Raw genomic sequence first — 14781 nt, 5'->3', positions numbered from 1 at the left:
GAAAATCATCTGCTGCCAATTTCAGTGGCTTCAGAAATGTGAACAATTTCAATGTTACAGATCCCAAACTATTTGGGTCACGTGTTCTTGTTCCTTCAGTTTCTACCTTCATGTCAATAAAAATTACTGTTTTTTAACTTCTTTCTTGTCAGTTTCCATTTCATGTATTGCCCAACAGAGTCCACCCCCATTCTTGTAGGCAGAGAAGTGAAGTAATTTGTTTAACCCCAACAGTTGGATACTTCATACTTCATAGTTCATACTTGCAATTTCACACAAGTATTAATTCATCAAATATACAGTACAGTAATGTCCATAACTCTCATTTCAGTGGATCCGTGTCCTCTTCCCCATCAATCCACAAGGGGATATGAGGAACCATGTGCAGCGGCACATGCCATGCATTTGCTGCTCGCAGTTAATAATTAATATTCCAGCGAACTGGAGGCCAAGCTTTGCCTTCTCCATGCACAGAGCTGAACATGAACATGAACATGGGAGAGGGAGACTGATGCAATCTGCGATAAGATCCACAGCACACCAATATAATTAATTTTGCACCGCACCCCACACGACATGCGTCTGCATCACACTGCATGGCCACCGCCATCGTCTCTGAGCTTGCATTCCTTAATTATTGCCACCACCACCCTCCTCCTCCTGATGGTATAAATCATAATCTGTTAGATCACATTCAGTGTGTGTTGCGGAAAATGGAGCGGAGTGCTGTGTTTTCTCTCTTGATCATGGCTTTGATAGTGAGCTACGAGTTCGCCGGCGCCGACGGCTTCACAGCGTCAGGGTGGACGAAGGCAAGCGCGACGTTCTATGGCGGAAGTGATGCCTCCGGAACGATGGGTAAAAATTTAGTATTTAATTACTCGGAACAATCCTTGATTCTTATCTGAGCGAGTTGTAATTTACGTAGGCGGAGCTTGTGGGTACGGCAACCTGTACACGACGGGATACGGTACCCGGACGGCGGCGCTGAGCACAGCTCTGTTCGACGAAGGCACGTCGTGCGGGCAGTGCTATAAGATCATATGCGACCACAAGGCGGACCCGCGATGGTGCCTCTCCGGCGTCTCCATCACCGTCACTGCCACCAACTTCTGCCCGCCCAACTACGCCCTCCCCAACGACGACGGCGGCTGGTGCAACCCCCCAAGGCACCACTTCGACATGGCCCAGCCCGCCTGGGAAAAGATAGGCATCTACCGTGCCGGTATTGTCCCAGTGCTCTTCCAGAGGTAGTCATCGATCGATCAATTTCCATGCATTGATGATTCGGTTTCATTTCCTAACGAAACAATTGTGATCTAAGCAGAGTACCCTGCAAGAAACATGGAGGCGTCCGGTTCACCATCAACGGGCAAGACTACTTCGAGCTGGTGCTGGTCAGTAACGTTGCCGGCGCCGGGTCGGTCCAGTCCATCGCCGTGAAGGGATCCAAGACCGGGTGGCTGCCGATGTCCAGGAACTGGGGCGCAAACTGGCAGTCCAACGCCCACCTCAACGGCCAGTCTCTGTCCTTCAAGGTCACCGTTACCGACGGCCAGACTCTAGTCTTCGCCGACATCGTGCCGGCCAACTGGGCGTTCGGCCAGACCTACTCCAGCCACTTGCAGTTTAACTGAAGAAGAAAAAGGAGAAGAAGCTGATATATCCATGAAAAATTCAACTTTTGGCTGAGGCATGCTAACTACTTTGCCAAAGTTGCCCGCCATTATCGATCTCCGTTTTGAATCAGAGCTGTAATTATTTAAGGATTAAGATTCAAGAATGTCTGTTACGAAAAAAACAAAAAATAAAATAAAAAATTGAATTTTTCATTTTCAGAACTCAGAATCTTTGTTTTAACTCTGATCTATCACAGCCGGATAAAAGGCTACCCTATTCTAAATAGGTTACAAAGCCAAGCCAAACATGAAGCAGGATTCACGCATCCCTGCTTGCTTAATTTAGTTACTAAATTATACTATACAATAAATAGAAGACAGGGAAAACTTTTTATATTAGATTTCTACCAATCATTAGTGACTCCCTCCTGGTGAACATTGATCACACACTGTATCTAAAGGTAGCACTAGCATCTTCATAAAAGGCTACCCTATTCTAAATAGATTAGAAAGCCAAGCCAAACATGAACCAGGATTCACGCATCTCTGCTTGCTTAATTTAGTTACTTAATTACACTGTACAATAAATAGAAGACAGGGAAAACTTTTTATATTAGATTTCTACCCATCATTAGTGACTCTCTCGTGGTGAACATTGATCACCCACTGTAACTAAAGGTAGCATCTTCATAGCCCTCACCTAACAAAGCTGCAAACTGATGCCATCATCAATTGATTGCATGCAAATTAAAGTACACAGTCTCTCTGTTTTCCTTGATCACTGTGCAGCATTCGTTGTGCCATTAAGTACCAATGAGACTCCTTCGGCCGACCTTTCGCTGCTATGTTTGTACTGCAAATGGCCATCAAGGGAAGCAGCACAGCCTAAGCAGCAGCTTTAGTGGATTAAAGCCATGACCCTTTTTTACTACTCTGCTCTTGGGAATTACTGATTAGTCTTTGGTCCATGAGCATAGGCCTCTATCTTATATTTATGCTATCTGGTTGTGCGCATTGGATGAGAGGGTATGCCGATCAGGTCGAGGAAGAAGAAGCCTTCATGGTGCAGGGGGCTTATCTGCAATGAGAAGGTGAAGAAAGAAAAGAAATATTGTTGGTAGTGTTTCTCAAAGCCAGTCAATGGGCTCCCTTCCAACATTCCAAAGTGTTTCTTCTTTTATCTTTGCCCTTGCATGTTTTTCTTTAAGTTTGATCTACGTTAAAGCCTTACAAGTGAACTGTGATGCTTGTTAATCTCTGTATTAATAAGAAATTAGCATAATGAAGTATTAGATACTAGTTTATGCTAGACTGTATCTTTGGTGCTCTGATTTCTTGGCAATTTAAAGATCTTCTTACTGTAAAAATAATTTTTTTGAACGACATACATGTGGTTGGTCCACGCGTTGGGAGAATCCATCGCCAGCATAAACACTTTTCTCCTACTCTCTTCTCGTCCCCTTCTTGCCTTCCCTGTCATGCTTCAACACCCACCAATGGATCCATGGGCGGAAATCCAACAAATCTTAGAACAACAATTGATGGAAAAGAAAGAAAAACCATTTCGATGCGATCTCTGATTGTCAAGGAATCTCAAAACCCTTGTGCGATCAAGAAGAACTCCACTCTGAACGTTTATCCGATGCAGAGAGCGACACAAAAACATCAAGAAGTAAGTGTTAGAGTTGTAATATATCATAAATGAACTAAATGATACATCTACAATGACTTCTAACTATTATCAATCTCTCAAGTATAATAGAAAATCAAAATAATAACTAATAAAAGCTGACATGAATCCATCACAAAGCTATCATTTCTTACTTTGTCATCAGAAATCTCACGGACGTAGTAGATGTCTTCCACAGGATTGAGTCAATGAAAATCACGTTCCTTCTCAATGGAGACTATCTATCATAAAGTTCATCCCTTATTAATAACCCATCAATATTAATGAATCTAGTTATTGGATCTACACATTGAATCCACATCTATTTAATCTAAACCCCCTTTATATATAATTAAGCATTAAATCACTTAATTAGGATTTAGTTTTCTTAATGACAATTAGTTGTGTGTGTTAATCAAGTGTAAGCCTGTTGATCCCCGGGTAACTTCTGGAGTATGCAAACTGATCGTCGAGGCTAGTGTTCGACACTATCTCCGTAAACGATATTGCTCCACTACTGTTGATCCCCGGGTAGCTTCTGGAGTATGCAAACTGATCGTCGAGGCTAGTGTTCGACACTATCTCCATAAACGATATTGCTCCGCTACGGTGCTTAACGGATTGTTGCAATTCGTTCCCAAGATACAACGACGACGAACGTCTCAGAATCGTAGCACTCCGACTTCCGAGACCAGCGAACCTTATAGTAGACTTCTTGGACTCTTGAATGCACAAGATGAGATGAATGCTTGAGGAAGAGAAGAGAGGATTGAGTGAATTGAGTGAATTTTCCATCATCTGGAGGGTTCTATTTATACTGAAAGAAGAGGTTGAGTGTCCTTTGGGTGAGTGGATGTGTTCCTTGGGCTGGATCGATCTAGATCATCTATTCTGAAGGGTTGTAACCCTTCACCAAGCCCACTTCAATCTCATCCATCAGATCTGAGGAGTTGTGACCCTCAGATCCCGCCTATTGTCATCGGTCATCGGATCTGGATCCATTGATTCGATGCTTCAGATCAAGTCTCATCCCAGGCCGTCAGATCGTTACTCTTTGCGATCCAACGCTCTAGATCGCATCACAAGCGATCCATCATACCTATTTGATCAACGTTTGATCAACGGTAGTCATCCATTCCCTAAGTCAACTGTCCAGTCATCTCCCTTTGCCCACGAGGATGCCACGTCAGGTACGAGCCTGACACGTCACCCGAGTGCCACGTAGGCACTGCAATGTCACCTGGAGCATAAATTTAAGCTCCTCGCGACGATGCGAAGTGCAAAGTACGCCTACAAAGCGCCCATTGCCCCTACAAAGCGCCCATTGCGCCTACAAAGCGCCCATTGCGCCTACAAAGCGTCCATTGCGCACACAAAGCGCCCATTGCGCACACAAAGCGTCCATTGCGCACGTGGCGGGTGGCGGGCTCACAGGTGCGAGCACCTGCTCGCCCTGGGCTAAGGGGTAACCTGTCCTTTTATTTTTGTGTTAACTCCATTAACACATCTTCATTAATAAGTAGAGAATACACATCGAGAATTTCCGATGTGGGACTATTCTCCCATGCACTTTATTAATGAATAATAAATGTTATTTTGGGCTGACTTTAAACATTAATTTCTCATTCACCCTTAATCGGTTTTGAGCAAATTAATAGTCTAAATCTATCTACGCGAATCGTAGATTTCAATTTTGAAGTCAATTACGACTTTCAACAATTGATGGCTTCCTTCATCTAAATCGTTTTGGTCCATTTAAGGCCCCAATATCCAACAATCCCCCACATGAATGGAAATTAATGCAATGCGTGTATGCATGCTGACATTTTACAAGAGTCCAATCGATAAGTCACTGCATCGGGAGAGGTAGCTTGTGGCTTTGAACCTTCCGTAGTGAAATGCTATCGAGTATACTAGGCTGCGCAGTGAACGTGATGTCTTGAACTGCTCAGCTGTTAGTGTATACTGAGACAATAACACCCACACAGAGATCTATCTCACCTACTTTAGGCTCTCATGGTTGGTTCTGTTTCGGCCATGGATACCATCTTGGATTCATGAGTGTTTCATTGAAGCGGCCTGTCTTCACACTCACATAGGTGACACTTCTATCAAGAGTATCCTACCATACTCCACCTTATCAGGTATAGAAGTCACTAAAAGCATAAGCTTAACCTCACTACATGAGGTAGGATAGCACAAATTCATCCTAGGATTGGGATAGAGATAAACTATCTAATGTGCTGGACCACAACTTCTGTAACTTCGTTGTCCCATTAAACCAAGATCTTGGGATCTCCAGTCAACACGGTTGGGTTACCGCTACAGTCGTTTTTAGTTGTAGATTTTTTAATCTCATTCCTCTTGATGAGCAGTATACTTGATCTCGACTCAACCCCTTCGTTAAAGGATCTGCCAAATTATCTTTGGACTTAACATAGTCGATTGCAATCACTCCATTCGAGATCAACTGCCTAATGGTATTATGTCTACGACGTATATGTCGTGACTTCCCATTATACATATTACTCTGTGCCCTTCCAATCGCCGATTGACTATCACACTGGATTAGTACGGCAGGCACAGGTTTCACCCAGCTAGGAATATCTTCCAAGAAATTCCGCAGCCATTCAGCTTCCTCAGCTGCTTTGTCTAGTGCTATAAACTCGGATTCCATAGTTGACCGAGCAATGCAAGTCTGCTTAGTGGATTTCCAAGATACTGCTCCCCCACCGATCGTGAATACATATCCACTAGTGGATTTGGAGTCTTTTGTATCTGATATCCAATTAGCATCACAATATCCTTCCAACACAGCGGGATATTTTCCATAATGTAATCCATAGTTCATAGTATATTTCAAATATCTGAGAACTCGCATCAATGCTTTCTAATGGGTGTCGTTTGGATTACTCGTAAAACGACTCAGTTTGTTGACCGTACAGGCAATATCCGGACGTGTGCAGTTTGTGAGATACATCAAACTGCCTATTATCCGAGAATATTCCAACTGCGATATGGTCTCACCATGATTTTTCGCTAAGTGTTGACTTAGATCCATAGGTGTTTTCACTGTAGAGAGATCGTACGCATTGAATTTTTTCAATACAGATTCTACATAATGGGATTGTGTTAAAACTATCCCTTCTAATGTCCTGAGAATTTTAATTCCCAATATAACATCTGCTTGACCCATATCTTTCATATCAAAATTTCTGATCAACATTTTCTTTGTAGTCATGATTACATCATGATTACTACCCATTATTAGCATGTTGTCTACGTATAGACAGACAATTACATAGCCTTCAGGTGTATTTTTTTGACATAAATGCATTTGTCACATTCATTTATTCTGAATTCGTTTGACAGCATTACTTTGTCAAATTTTTCGTGCCATTGTTTAGGCACTTGCTTAAGTCCGTACAACGACTTAACAAGTCGACACACCTTTTTCTCATTTCCAGGAGCCATGAACCCTTCGGGTTGCTCCATATAAATTTCTTCTTCCAACTCACCATTTAAGAATGCAGTCTTAACATCCATTTGATGTATTTCAAGGTCATACAGTGCTGCAATGGCTATTAGCACTCGTGTGGACGTAATCTTTGTCACCGGTGAGTATGTATCGAAGTAATTAAGGTCTTCCTCTTGCTTGTACCCCTTGGCTACAAGTCTGGCCTTATACTTGTCAATTGATCCATCAGCTTTATACTTACGTTTTAGTATCCACTTACAACCTAATGGTTTATTACCAGAAGGAAGGTCTACTAATTCCCAAGTATGATTATTCATGATAGACTCAATTTCACTATTGACAGCTTCTTTCCACATTGGAGCATCGGGTCTAGAGAGAGATTCACTTAATGTTCTTGGTTCCATTTCTGACATGAAAGTCATGAAATCTGGCCCAAACGATTTCTCAACTCTAGCCCGTTTGCTACGACGTGGCTCTTCACTTTGATCGTCAATAGTCTTTTTATAACAGCTAAGTTCGGTAACGTCATTTTTGTTTGAACTTCCGTTGTTATCACTTTCAACGTTTCCCTTTTTATTTGGGAATACGTTTTCAAAGAATATTGCATTCCGAGATTCTATGATTGTTCCCACATGTATATCAGGAATGTCTGATTTGTGAACTAGGAAACGATATGCACTACTATTATGGGCATATCCGACAAATATCGCATCGAATGTTTTAGGTCCGATCTTTACTTGCTTTGGTTTAGGTACTTCGACCTTTGCTAAGCACCCCCACACTTTCAGGTATTTGTACGATGGCTCGCGGCCTTTCCATAGTTCATATGGAGTTTTATCATTTTTCTTATGAGGGATTCTGTTGAGAATGTGATTTGCCGATAATATTGCTTCCCCCCACAAGTTTTGAGGTAAGCCTGAATTTATCAACAAGGCATTCATCATTTCTTTTAGTGTCCGATTTTTACGTTCGGCAACACCGTTTGATTGAGGTGAGTAAGGCGCCATTGTTTGATGGATAATGCCAGATTCTGTACAAAATTTATCAAACGGTGCACCATATTCTCCACCTCTATCGCTTCGAATTATTTTAATTCGTTTGTGAAGTTGGTTTTCAACTTCTGTTTTATAGGTTCTGAACGCCTCTAGGGCTTCGTCTTTACTTCTTAAAAGAAAGACATAACAGAACTTTGTGCAGTCATCGATAAAAGTAATAAAATATGTTTTACCTCCTCTAGTTTGCACAAATTTCAAGTCACATAGATCACTATGTATTAACTCTAGAGGAGTTGTTGTCCTTTCCACCGAATGAAAAGGTAGTTTCGTCATTTTCGCTTCCACGCACACTTCACATTTGTGTGTTCCGTCAACATTGACGTTTGGTAATAAATTTAATTTGACGAGACGTTTGAGAGTATTATTATTCACATGTCCGAGTCGATCATGCCATAAATTAAAACACTCAACAACATAGCTGGAAGCATTTATTTTATTACCATCAAAATTTCGGAGTACAGGCATTACAACCATTTTGAATAGACCCTTTTCTAGGTACCCCTTTCCTACGAAGACACCATTCTTCGTAAGTACAAAGTTGTCTGACTGGAACACTAGCCTAAATCCGGCCTTGACCAATGCCGCTCCAGAAACTAGGTTCTTACTGATGTCGGGAACATGGAGTACATCAATGAGTGTTAGCTCCTTTCCGGACGTCATCTTCAGAACAACCTTTCCGAGTCCAACAATTGGCGACGTCGTGGAATTACCCATATAGAGCTTCCTGCCATTTATTGGAGTATACTTGGAGAACATCGCTTTATCGGAACAGATATGACGAGTTGCTCCAGTATCAATGAACCACTGCTTCAGGTTGGTATCCACCAAGTTGGCTTCAAATACAACCGCAGTGAGATCCAAGTCCTCAAGAGAGGTTGCGACATGATTCACAACATCCTTTGGCCCCTTGGTTGGCTTCTTTGGGCGTCTGCAGTCCTTGGATAGGTGTCCTGCCTTTCCACAGTTATAGCAGGAGCCTTTGAACTTCTTTGCTTGAGCCTTCTTTTTGAACTGCTTCGGCTTTTTGGCGTTCGGCTCGACCAGGTTGGACATTTCGTCTATAGTCCGTTTGGTTCCTCTGGAGTCGGATAACTTTCGATTATCCTCCTCTATTCATAGCCTCAGGATCAAGTCTTGCAGCCCTATCTCCTTTTGCTTGTGCTTTAGGTAATTCTTGAAATCCTTCCATGACGGAGGGAGCTTCTCAATTACCGCAGCAACTGCGAATGTCTCGTTCAGCTTCATGCCTTCGGCGTCCAGATCATGCAGTATTAATTACATATCTTGGACTTGAGATGAGACGCTTTTTGAGTCCACCATCTTGAAATCCAAAAACCGACCGACGATGAATTTCTTCAATCCAGCATTTTCGGTCTTGTATTTCTTTTCAAGGGATTCCCACAAAGATTTTACAATCTCCAGAGAACAATATACATTAAATAACGTGTTGTCCAAGGCGTTGAGTATATAATTGCGGCACATAAAATCTCCGTGAGACCACGCATCGCTAGCAGCCTTACTACCTTCCGTAGCGGCTGGCGTGTCTTCGTGCAAAAACCGTACAAGGTTTAGCGTTGTTAAATAAAACAGCATCTTCTGCTGCCATCTTTTGAAGTCGGGTCCCGTGAATTTCTCCGACTTTTCTCCGTGCGGAATGGTTGTCGGAATGGCGGTCGGAACGGCCGTCGGAATATCGTTGGTAGCCATATCAGTTTACAGGAATATCGTTTACGACTGTTGATCCCCGGGTAGCTTCTGGAGTATGCAAACTGATCGTCGAGGCTAGTGTTCGACACTATCTCCATAAACGATATTGCTCCGCTACGGTGCTTAACGGATTGTTGCAATTCGTTCCCAAGATACAACGACGACGAACGTCTCGGAATCGTAGCACTCCGACTTCCGAGACCAGCGAACCTTATAGTAGACTTCTTGGACTCTTGAATGCACAAGATGAGATGAATGCTTGAGGAAGAGAAGAGAGGATTGAGTGAATTGAGTGAATTTTCCATCATCTGGAGGGTTCTATTTATACTGAAAGAAGAGGTTGAATGTCCTTTGGGTGAGTGGATGTGTTCCTTGGGCTGGATCGATCTAGATCATCTATTCTGAAGGGTTGTAACCCTTCACCAAGCCCACTTCAATCTCATCCATCAGATCTGAGGAGTTGTGACCCTCAGATCCCGCCTATTGTCATCGGCCATCGGATCTGGATCCATTGATTCGATGCTTCAGATCAAGTCTCATCCCAGGCCGTCAGATCGTTACTCTTTGCGATCCAACACTCTAGATCGCATCACAAGCGATCCATCATAAAGTGCGCCTACAAAGTGCCTATTGCGCACGTGCGCACGTGCGGGTGGCGGGCTCACAGGTGCGAGCACCTGCTCGCCCTGGGCTAAGGGGTAACCTGTCCTTTTATTTTTGTGTTAACTCCATTAACACATCTTCATTAATAAGTAGAGAATACACATCGAGAATTTCCGATGTGGGACTATTCTCCCATGCACTTTATTAATGAATAATAAATGTTATTTTGGGCTGACTTTAAACATTAATTTCTCATTCACCCTTAATCGGTTTTGAGCAAATTAATAGTCTAAATCTATCTACGCGAATCGTAGATTTCAATTTTGAAGTCAATTATGACTTTCAACAATTGATAGCTTCTTTCCTCTAAATCGTTTTGGTCCATTTAAGGCCCCAATATCCAACAAAACCCACTTTATGAAGATTAAACTTACCCATGTGGACTTAATTGGATTTAATCCATCCATATAGAATTAATCCTACAATTTTCCACTTAAGCTATACTTGATTCCTTATACACCACACAACCCCTTAGTTGAGCTTAACAAGCTAAACTTTATGGGCTAAATATCCTTTTAAACAATCTCACCTATTAAATTAATTAGTACATGACTAAAGAATCCATAGCGACTATAACTGTAACAAAATCCAACGGTAATCACATTACTAATTATTGGTGCATGGAGCACCAGATAATCGAATCTAAGTTTTGATAATGGCAAAGAGTTATAAGTTAAGTGTTATTATTATTCTAACAAGTTGAACTAAGTGTGCAGAAAAATTATAAGTGATCTTAGACAAAGTGAAAGTCCTAATTGAGGCTAGGAAAAAGGTAGAACAATCCTAATTGCGGTTAGGCAACGAAATCTTGGTCCATGGGATTAGGTAAAGACTTGTCAAGTCAAGGATGTCGAGCTGAAATTCTAAGGTCGAGGATACTAGGTGAAAGTCCTGGGGGTTGCGGACACCAAGCAAGAAATCCTAAGGTCGAGGACACTAGGTTAAAGTCTCGAGGTCTCTGATGTTGAGCAAAAATCCAGACGGTCTGGACGACCGTTCTAGAAAAAGGTAATCTCTCTTGAGAAGACTAAGTGAGAACGCATTTCCCGAAGAGCGAACAGTAGGCATCGGTCCGACCTAGAGTTTTAACGAAACTCAAAGTCATACCGGACAGTCTGAATACTGTCAAATGAGTTGCTATTTTTATTTCCATATTTGCTTTTGTGCTAACACTCATGCAGGAAAGAAGATACTAGAAAAGGGTCGTCCAGACGCCTAGAGGTGCTCCAGGTGCTCGGGTCAAGGCCTTGGAGGGAGCATTGGGCAGGCACTTGGATAGTCCAGGAGCCCGGACAGGTCTAGGCTCCCGGACCAACAAAAATACATCTTTTTTTTAGGTGGAATGCTTCGACTGGCCGACCCACGTCACTGGTCCAAGCACCCGACCGGTCTGAACACCCGGAGATGGATGAGTTTTTCTAAATGAAGTTTTGACTAAGCGCTGCCACGTCAACCATGTGGGGGTGCCCGGGGAGGGATCCAGGCGCCCGGAGTAGGCTATAAAAAGAGGGTTTAACTCGAAACTTGAGGACAAATATTCAAATAGCTTCCACTTCTACGCGTTGCTCTGAAAAGGTCTCTACGACACCCGAAAGATGCTTCGACAAAAACTACACTAAAGATCTCTTCCTCTAAGTCATCAGTATTTCTTTTATTGTTTAAGTTACTTGTACTTAAATTAAATTACATTTGTAACTTGTCGATTGATTAGTGATTGCCCAACAAAAGCACTCTCAATGTGAGTCTTGGAGTAGGAGTCGTCACAGACTCCGAACCAAGTAAAATTTAGCGTGGTGTTAGCATTGTTTGTCTTTCTCTTCTATCTTTATTCCACTACTCTTTACTCGATCGTGTTTTAAATAAACGTGAAAGCCACGAGCGCTATTCATTCCCCCCTAGCTCAACGATCCTACACTAATATCATTAACGACATAAATCAAATGTGGATATGCAGTACAAGAATGACATTAAATGCGATTTATAAGTGTTCATTCTCAATAAGTCATTTTTATGGCCCAAATAGAGTCTAAATTATATTTACTAAACCCTTATGCTAAAATGTAATGGTAAATCATGATTCAACTTTATGACTTCAAATGGAGTACATATCATATTTACAACAATCAAATGCAAAACACTGTTATATGATATTCATATGTCAAAGAAAGTCAAAATCATGCACACACATAGAAAAACTACAGTGAACATGGAGTATCATATAAAATACTGATTCTTACATAACGAATATTTCATCAAAAAGAAGAACCCCCATGTTGAAACACCTTGGGTGACAAACCCTTGGTGAGTGAATCCGCTAACATTGAATCTGTCTTTATATGCTTTATCATTATTTAACTATTTTGAACTACTTCTTTAACTACCAAAAAATTTATGTTGATGTGCTTAGACTTTGACGAACTGCAATTATTCTTGGAATACAGTTCTACACCTTTATTAGCACAGTTGATCCTCTATAACCTGTCAATACCCCCAATGATCTGTAACCCTCTAATAAGGTTCCGCATCCATATTTCATGGTTAAAAACTTCATAGTATGTTATAAACTCTGCCTCCATAGTAGAAGTGACTATTAGCGTATGTTTGATGTCTTTCCACGATATAATCCCTTTCGCCAACATGAAGATATAACCTGAGGTGGACTTCCTGCTATCTAATCATCTAGTAAAATCAGAGTCTGAATATCCAATGATCTCTAATATGTGAGCATATAATCTTTCGTTCTTTACAAATACAACATGATCCTCTTTATGACTTTCCAATGCTCTAGTCCAGGGTTACTCGAATATCTGTCCAACATATCCCTATAATGTACGCAAGATCCGGATGCATAAATACATGTGCATATATCAAACTCCCTACTGCTGATGCATAAGGGAATTACTGCATTTCCTTGATCTTAAGTTCATGACATGGACATTGTTGCAAGCTAAATCTATCATCCTTTGCCACTAGAGTGTCGTCAGGAGCACAATTCTGCATATCATACCGAATGAACACATTTTCTATATAGGCATTTTGTGATAGTCCAAGTTGTTAGATCGAGACGCATGTGAGAGGGGATGAATCACATAATTTTTTAAAAAAAATTATTTTTCTTTTGAAATCAAAAGAACACAGCGGAATTAAATACAGAAATAGAAGCAAAAATATAAATACACAAACTCGATCAATTTTACTTGATTCAGAGCCTTCGGGGACTCCTACTCCAAGACCTAGGTCTTGCAGACCTATTGATTGGTAATCCACTAAAAACCTCTTCCGAAAACGCCGGAAGAGGGGATCGAGTACAATAAAAAGAATAGAAAAGTGTAACAAGCTACACTTTTCTTTATGCAAAACTTAAGTACAAAATAAAATTTCGTTACCCAACACTTGTAGTTTTAACAGATCGAGCCTGGTGTTGGACGATTTATCTCAGCAGCAGTTGGGGGCAATTGGACGACTTCTCTTGCGTGCTGCACAGAAAAAGCTTCCATGATGCCCAAAAGCTACTCCAATGACGACTACGCTAAAGATCCCATTCTCTAAAGTCGTCGGTACTTTTATTGTTCAAATTACATGTAATCATTCGAAATTGTACTTGTACTCTTTACGATTGATTAGTAATTACCCATCAAAAGCACTTTCACATGCAGACCTTAGAGTAGGAGTCGTCACAGGCTTCGAACCAAGTAACTCTTGGATTTGTTAGCATTGACTTTTTGTCTCTTTATTTATTCCGTTGTGATCTCTTCGATTATTTTAAAACAAATATGAAAACTACGAGCGCTATTCACCCCCCTCCCCTTTAGCGCATTTCGATCCTATAATTGGTATCAGAGCAAGGTCGCTCTGAATTGGTGAAATCACCAATCGAGCAAGGGGTTCCTTTTTGAAAGCAGGGGGTTCTTTTTTGAAGGCAGGGGGTTCCTACCTTTGCAATGTCGTCCACAAGGGATCTCCACATTAGAAAAAATGGATAAAGGAACTCCACCAAATTTAGTGTGTATCAAATTCCGGCAAAAGTGAAGTTGACCTCGTTGTTCTTCTTTTCCTCTATCTTAGTTGTGTATCAATTTCCAACCGATCAAAGGTCAATCGTTGAGTTATTGTCCACCGGTTATGGCATTCTAGATCTAGGCCCTTCATGTGACGACAAAGGGTAGTTAACTTGGTGTATGATCAAGGAAGAGGGTTTGGTTAACTTAGTTTCAATTTTGCATTTCTTGTTAATTTTCAAACAGATCTTGTTACATTTGAGTATTTGATTCTTGATCTTAGTTGTTCTTTAGTTATATTGCAATTCTTGTTAATTAGTTTAATTGTTATTTTAGTTTTGTTCAGCTTAGTTTCGTGTTAATGTGCAATTTAGGTTAATTATTTCATGTTAAGTTTTTAGTTGCTATTAGGGTTAATTACTTGCTTTAAATCAGAATTTACTTAGTTGCAATTGTTGGCGCAGCGGGGCGGCAAGAGGGGAGGAGTGAATTGCCTGAAAATAAAAAATATCCTCCTCAATCTTTTCAACTCTAGGAATGTAACAATAATAAAATAAAATAAAAAAGAAGACTCAGCAGTTGACTTGGTTAC

General features: G+C 41.2%; 1 protein-coding gene across 1 annotated transcript; it reads left to right on the top strand.

Annotated features, from left to right (window-relative positions):
* Positions 1 to 676: 676 nt before the first annotated feature.
* On the top strand, positions 677 to 1838 carry LOC121977392 (expansin-A11-like). The gene is made up of 3 exons (XM_042529973.1): positions 677 to 858; positions 929 to 1250; positions 1328 to 1838. The coding sequence occupies exons 1-3, from the start codon at positions 714 to 716 to the stop codon at positions 1635 to 1637; spliced, it is 777 nt and encodes a 258-aa protein (XP_042385907.1). The 5' UTR covers positions 677 to 713; the 3' UTR covers positions 1638 to 1838.
* The last annotated feature ends 12943 nt before the right edge of the window (positions 1839 to 14781 follow it).

Source organism: Zingiber officinale, chromosome 4B (genome assembly GCF_018446385.1).
Source record: "Zingiber officinale cultivar Zhangliang chromosome 4B, Zo_v1.1, whole genome shotgun sequence".
NCBI classification, from domain to species: Eukaryota; Viridiplantae; Streptophyta; class Magnoliopsida; order Zingiberales; family Zingiberaceae; genus Zingiber; species Zingiber officinale.
The sequence above is the reverse complement of the archived record's forward strand: the minus strand, read 5'-3'. Positions and strand labels throughout refer to the sequence as shown.